The 6933-nt window shown below is 36.9% G+C and overlaps 5 protein-coding genes across 5 annotated transcripts, besides 2 other annotated features; 1 reads left to right on the top strand and 4 right to left on the bottom strand.

Annotated features, from left to right (window-relative positions):
* Positions 1 to 515: part of a mobile genetic element that runs on past the window's edge.
* A 213-nt stretch (positions 516 to 728) lies between these two features.
* Positions 729 to 1073, bottom strand: TVAGG3_0802560 (uncharacterized protein; the record flags this gene model as incomplete). Its single annotated transcript, XM_051247412.1, has 1 exon — positions 729 to 1073. One exon carries the CDS (start codon positions 1071 to 1073, stop codon positions 729 to 731), a length of 345 nt encoding a protein of 114 aa, XP_051082887.1.
* A 1858-nt stretch (positions 1074 to 2931) lies between these two features.
* Positions 2932 to 6891: a mobile genetic element.
* On the bottom strand, positions 4263 to 4670 carry TVAGG3_0802580 (uncharacterized protein; the record flags this gene model as incomplete). Its single annotated transcript, XM_051247413.1, has 1 exon — positions 4263 to 4670. The coding sequence occupies one exon, from the start codon at positions 4668 to 4670 to the stop codon at positions 4263 to 4265; it is 408 nt and encodes a 135-aa protein (XP_051082888.1).
* TVAGG3_0802590 (uncharacterized protein) lies at positions 4681 to 4833 on the bottom strand (the record flags this gene model as incomplete). The annotated part of the gene is made up of 1 exon (XM_051247414.1): positions 4681 to 4833. The coding sequence occupies one exon, from the start codon at positions 4831 to 4833 to the stop codon at positions 4681 to 4683; it is 153 nt and encodes a 50-aa protein (XP_051082889.1).
* Positions 5344 to 5580, bottom strand: TVAGG3_0802600 (uncharacterized protein; the record flags this gene model as incomplete). Its single annotated transcript, XM_051247415.1, has 1 exon — positions 5344 to 5580. A coding segment is annotated over one exon (237 nt), but the record flags the coding sequence as incomplete, so codon positions are not given.
* TVAGG3_0802610 (uncharacterized protein) lies at positions 5635 to 6507 on the top strand (the record flags this gene model as incomplete). Its single annotated transcript, XM_051247416.1, has 1 exon — positions 5635 to 6507. A coding segment is annotated over one exon (873 nt), but the record flags the coding sequence as incomplete, so codon positions are not given.
* Positions 6892 to 6933: the final 42 nt, after the last annotated feature.

Here is a 6933-nt window from a genome sequence, read left to right on the forward strand (position 1 = left end):
AAAAGGATAATGAGGAATATATAAAGAAGCAAAGATTGAAAGAAGAGTATGTCAGAAAAAATAACCTTTATAACTTAAGACCTGGTCAAAAAGTTCAAGTCATAGTTGAACCAAGAACATGGGGTAAAGGTAACCAACAAAGAAGACATCTTGATCCTTCTTATTATACAGTTGATTCAGTTGATACAAGTGCATACTTGTTAAGAGCAAAAGATGGAAGTGTTGCAAGATATCCACGTTATCAGATATGGACAAAAATAGAGCATGGATTAAAGCAAGGAGAAACTTTAGATCAAGGAAGACACGGTGCTGTTAAAAGTATTGATGGTCATGAACTTGTCGGTAATGATGTAAAGTATGATGTTACGTTTGAGAACGAAAATACAGGAAAAGTGACAGGTAGAGGTATGCGTGAAGGTAATCCAAACAGGTTGTCACAAATGGAAGTACAGTATTGGAGGAAAAATATTAATGAAGGTCATGTTAAAGATATGCCTAGTTTTCTTGAGAAGTATCGTGGGTTTCGAGTTTAGCTTGTAAGTCCTTTATTTTTGTTTCATACAATGAGATCTTCCTTCTGATCTGTTCATCATTGAGAGGTTGCTTGACTTTACGGAACTGTACACGTCCGTCTTTCATTGTATGTACATAATATCCATCAGGAACCTTACCATCTTTTATATATTCAGTTAACCACTTTTGTTTAGTTGATGCTTTAATGACTTGACTCATTTCTTACTGGATAAATTTTTATGTTTTTTATCTTTTGACGATTTTTTCTTATCCTTATCTTTCTTCTTGTCCTTGTCCTTCTTTGATTTATCCTTCTTCTTGTCCTTGTCCTTCTTGGACTTCTCTGCTGCAGGTGGTGTTGGATTCTGTTTGACTTTAGCACTTGGGTCAGGACCTTGTCTTTGAGACTTAGATATAGATTGTTTAGGAGCTGCTGCTTGTTTAGTTGCTTCAGCTTGTTGTTTAGCTAATTCAGCAGCTTGTTTATCATTCTCTTCTATTTCCTTTGCACCAGTTGCGACTTCATTCTTGAACTTTTGGAGATTCTCAGCAGCATCCATTACCTTATTCGCTCCTTTAAACAATCCATAAAATTTCTGCCATGGTGATACTGAAGGTATATTTCCACCAATTGCTGGAGGAACTGATGCTTCAGGAGTTGGAGATGGTGTTTTGTCTGAATTGAGATGCTTTTCTGCTTCAAGAACTTGTGTAGTATTTTTCTCCAGGTATGCTTTTGCAACCTCCTTAACTTCTGGACGTTCATTATTTACATCCTGTCTTGGTGTTGATGTTTCAGTAGCGTTTTCCTGAGTTACATTAACAACAGGTTGCTCAACTGCTGAAACATTAGCTGCTTCAGTAATGTTATGAGTAGTTGAAACATTTCCTGATATACCTTCTCCTGTTGGAACTCTTGGAGCAATTGTTGTGATGTTCGCCATTGCAGGAGTTGGAGTAGGAGTGTCATCAATCTTTCTGTCAGCTTTCGTCGTTTGCGTTGTAGTATTTGTTGTTTCATTACCATATTTTGATCTTAGTCTGGTAAGCTCTAACTTCATATGTTCTTCAGGATATGCATACTTATTATATTCACCCTTAATATTCTTTTTCCATTCATCGTATTTATCTTCTGCTGATTTCTTAATTGATGCTAGTCCGTTTACAGCCAATTCATCAGTACCGTTATCAGTAGTCTGGTTATATAAAAGATTAGCAGCTGATCTAATTGTGTAATCCGTAAGATTACCAAAACGCTCTATTGTACCTAATGTTGTGTTCTTCAGTTCCTTTCCAATTCCTTGTGCAGCATCTTTGACTAAATCAGCACCCCATGCACCAAATTGTCTCACAGGAGCCGCTATTGATGGTGAAGGAGATGGAGATGGCGATGGAGTTGGTGATGGTGAAGGAGATGGAGATGGTGAAGGAGATGGAGTTGGCGATGGTGTTGCTGCTTTCGCCTTTCTATCAGCTTCTTCCTTAGCCTTTCTATCTGCTTCTTCTTTCGCCTTTCTATCTGCTTCTTCCTTAGCCTTACGAGCTTTTTCTTTCTTCTTAAGTTCCTCTAGTTCTTTACGTTCAGCTTCTTCTTTCGCCTTTCGTTCAGCTTCTTCCTTAGCCTTACGAGCTTTTTCTTTCTTCTTAAGCTCCTCTAGTTCTTTACGTTCAGCTTCTTCTTTCGCCTTTCGTTCAGCTTCTTCCTTAGCCTTACGAGCTTTTTCTTTCTTCTTAAGCTCCTCTAGTTCTTTACGTTCAGCTTCTTCTTTCGCCTTTCGTTCAGCTTCTTCCTTAGCCTTACGAGCTTTTTCTTCATAATATTTTGTATACTTATCATCAGCCCAATTACCAAGTGATTTGGCACCTGTTAGTATTCCATTTGCGGTTGATGTTGCTGTTCTTCCGAGCCATCCCCCTACCGCTGAAGCACCATTGCCAATAGCACTACCAGCATTTAAAATTCCACGACCAATCCATATCCCTGGTTTTGCCTTTGTATTAAGAGTAAGAAATTCTTCCTTCCTATCTTCAGGTGTAGGATTTGTAACAGTTCTTACAGTATCAACAACAGTGTCAACACTGGTTCCAATAGCACTACCAACAGCTGTTGCACCAGTTAGAATACCATGGGTAACTAAATCAGTAGCTCTTGAGACAACATTATCACTCGAGGCTTTCTCTGCTGGATAGTTTGATCCTTTGTAAGTTCCTGGACCACCTCTATTTGAAGCTTCTCCTTCAACTATTTTCTTCTCTTCTTGTGCTTGTTCTCTGGCAACACTCAATGCACGTTCTTGTCTTTGAATGTTGTCTTTCTTTAACATGTAACCACCAAGTGTCTGTGGTGGTGTGTTTTTATCTAGTGCAGCATCAATTGCAGCCTTTTCTTTTCGCTTTTCTTCGTCTAACCAATTTTGAATAGATTCTGCATCAGTTGGTTCAGCTGGAGTTGGAGACGGTGTTGGAGCTTTAGTTGGTGTTGGAGACGGTGTCGGAGCTTTAGTCGGAGTTGGAGATGGAGTAGGTGCTTTTGTAGGTGTCGGTGATGGAGTTGGAGATGGAGTTGGAGGTACTGTTGGTTCTGGAGTTGGTTCAACAGTCGGTGAAGGTGTTGGCGCCTTTGTGATTCTTGGAGTTGGCTCTGGTGTTCTAATAGGGGAAGCAGTTGGTGTATTAGCTCTTTTAAGAACCTGTGATCTTTCCGCTTGATTTGAATCAGATACTGGGTTAGTTGTACTAGGATGTGATACAGGAGTTATTTTTGGTGTAGGTGTTGGTTTATTTAATGTTATACCATGACTACTCGACATTGGTGGAGGACCTGCGTGAGCAGTTGGTGTCAGAGTTGGCGTTGGAGCTACTGTAGGAGTTGGCGTTGGAGCTACTGTTGGTTCAGGAGTGGGAGTTGGTGTTGGAGCTACTGTAGGAGTAGGTGTAGGAGTTGGTGTTGGAGTCGACATTTGTTTTAACCTCTCATTATACCAATTCTCCAAATAATAAGCCTCACCCATTAAGTTACTCTGTCTTTGTTTTATAGAAAATTCACCTAACAGTAATTCATCATGAATCATTTTCTGCAGCTTTGTCGTGTTTCTACTCCTTTATTAGAACACTCGATGTATTCGCCAATCCTCTATATTCCTTAATCATCTTATCTAGTTTGTTCATATTTGGTACTTCCTTTTTCTTCTCAGCGTTAATCTCATTAGATCGTTTCTCCAATTCTTCAACTACTTTGTAAAGCTTATTTATCTTGACATGTGATTCCTTTACTTCTCCAGTCCTTGGATCCTTAGGTTCCTTGTATTTAGCTAATTTCGTCTCTATATATCTTCGTTTAGCGTCATATCCAGGATCACTGGTTCGTAAAGGATGCGAAGGTGGACGAAAATAAGGTATGTAGAAATCTGGATCATCATTAATAGAAGAACGTGCTTTAAAGTTACGAACCGCGTCTGTAAAAGGGTCTCTACCACGTGCTGTATATGTTGATGTAATCAAAAAGCCTTCTCTTCTCATTGGGAAATTAATACGACCTTTTTGAACATATTCTTTCTCAAAGTATTGCCTAGCATTGTAATCAAAAGCAAGATCATTATATATATCGCGCAAAAAATCAAATGTATGCTGCTTGAACTTTTGATCGCTAATTATGGTACGAATTATCGGACGTTCATTCTCCCATTTCTTAACTCGTTCATCAATGAGTTTCCTCTCTTGTTCACTCATTTAAACCTCATAAAAATATATTATCTGCGTATAGTGCCACTAATAGCATTAATCCATGGCATGTCTGATAGTACACGTACTGACTGAACTAATGGCTTATGATTGTTCCAAATAGCTCCTCCAATGTATGCGTTATACTTATTGTTGTCAATAGTTTGTTGAGGTTGAACTATAGGTGTTTCAACAGGCTTGTCTCTACTGAAGTCACCACCAAGAGCTTTATTGAATGCTTTAAGATTCTTCGTTAATGCATTATCTTCACCTAATGTAGTTTTTGCAATTCTTTCACCAAGACTACCGATAACACCACCGACTTGACCAACTTGAGGGAAAAGTTTGTTAGCAATGTTAAATCCAGCACCTATTACAAGACCAGGATTTTTTTTCACCATACCCCATCCAGCTTTAACATAATCGCCAAAACCCATTTATTTCTTCTTAAAATAATGTCATCTTTTGTTGCTTAACTTCTTTAAAGTCCGTCTTTCCTGCAACTATATGAACTTCCATATATGAACGAGGTGTTGGTAGCTCTTTGTATTTGTTCCATAACTCTTCCCAATCTTCTGTTGCTCCTGACTGTTCAATCATTGACTGAAAGTCTCTCATAGAATAACCTTGAAAGATAACGAAGTCAGTGCATAGTCTCTTAATGTTTAAACATATATGTCTCCATGTTTGACACATGATGACAACAGTATAGTTATAATGTCTGACCTTAGTGATGAAGTTCGCTAATGGTGAACGTGGGTCATTCAATAAGTCATGACCACCATAATCGTCTAACACTAATAGAGAATTACTGGGATACTTTGTGAAAGGATATTTGTTCAACTTCTTTACAACATATATTGCAATCTTCTTATACTCAAACTTTCCATCAGGTTTCCTTAGTTGATGCTTTGTTAAGATGTGTTCCATCTCCTCTGAAATTTTTTCGAACTTACTTTGAACGAACTCAACAATAGCGTAATACTTTGCTTTCATCTTAACGTTCTTCATTAAATAAGGCATAAGTTCTTTATCATCCTTTTTCAGTACTGGTGCTTTAACTTGACTCATAAATGTCTTCGCTGTTTTATCCATTGTTCCTGATGTTGCTGAGATAACTATTGAGTCATAATATGGAGTATTAGTGAAGCGGTCTGTTATCATTATATGACGAATAACACCATATGTCTTACCTGAACCCATCTTACCGCAGTAGAAATAAACACCATTAGTACAAAATGGATAATCATCAGAAAATGGCATAATGAGTGCATTGTTTAGTTCTTTACTATTCTTACGTGCTCCATCATGAAGAATCTTATCTACTTGATTAATAACTTTCTCCATCTTTTAGTTACATATAAAATGTCTAAATATGATGGATTATACTATGAACATGTTATGAATGATGGCACGATAAGTGGTAATACAGTCTCATATAAATTACCGAGAGACTTCATTGAATATCCTGCGTCAAAAGCTCTTGAGATAAGAAAGATAAGTCTTGAGCATCCAGACTTTGAGTTTCTTGCTATTCCATTAGAAATGACAGATTCATCAAAATCAGTGAAAAAAAGGTTTGACATGAGATATTACATAAAACCCAACATGACTACACAGGAGTTGAATGAAGGTCTTATGGAAAAAATGACTGAGGCAAGTAGAGAATTTGTTGATTGTTACTATGATTCAAATGAAAATAAATTGAATGTATTAAGAAAAGGTACATCACCAATCATAACATTACCTTCATACAGTAGTATAGAAAAAAATGCCTTGAATTATAAATATGACATGTCCCTAGGAGATGTGTTGGATTTCATCACTGCGTTATTAGAAACCACTGAAACAGACACAACATCAAGAAAACCAGAGCTTGTTTGGGAAGATGACCATGGTAGAACATTCACGCAAAAAGTAATTCCATCGAAAGCAAAATTTTTAGACTTATGGGAAAAAAAATATATCTCGCGAATGCATGTATATTATAGTTTTACCATAGCAGATTTCACTGACGAAAATGATAAAGATAAAAAAACATATAAGTACTTTGATGAGCTTTTCATAACTATAGCGAATATCAGGTTTATCCTTGAGCGAAAGGGCAAACCAACATATAAATTTGTCGGTTATCAGATAAGAATAAATCCTCTCCTTGAGCCTTTAGTAACGTTGAGTAATATTGCTCATGATAACAAACAATTTATATGTAATGTGAATGAACAGCTTGTGCCACCAAAATTTTACGATATCACTGGTTATAAAGATGCACTCGTGTTTGAGTTTTATAAGCGCTTTTCATTCAAAAGAGTTGAAGAATCAACTGATGGTCAAAAAAAGGAATATTATGTAAAAGAACCATATGAAATTCCTAAAGACTCTAATATAATGGTTGAACTTATATTAATGTCTGGTACTCAATCTCAACATAAATAGTTTACGTGACAGAAAATTTTTGACACGTAAAGTTTACATTTTAATGGAAGCGAACAACAAAGCTCCTGCTAGTGAATAAAGGTTAGTTTACATATGAACGTTTATTTTTACACATATATGCGTACATATGCGCGCCCGTATGGTGTCAGTTTTCTGTCACTTTTTTCATTGTGTCGGTGACTGTAGCTGTAGGCTACAGGCGACGCCAATGTATACTGTACTATCATACTTTATAACGTAAATAAGAACTTGACCTATTAAGAA

Source organism: Trichomonas vaginalis, chromosome VI (assembly GCF_026262505.1).
Source record: "Trichomonas vaginalis G3 chromosome VI, whole genome shotgun sequence".
Taxonomy (NCBI): domain Eukaryota; phylum Parabasalia; order Trichomonadida; family Trichomonadidae; genus Trichomonas; species Trichomonas vaginalis.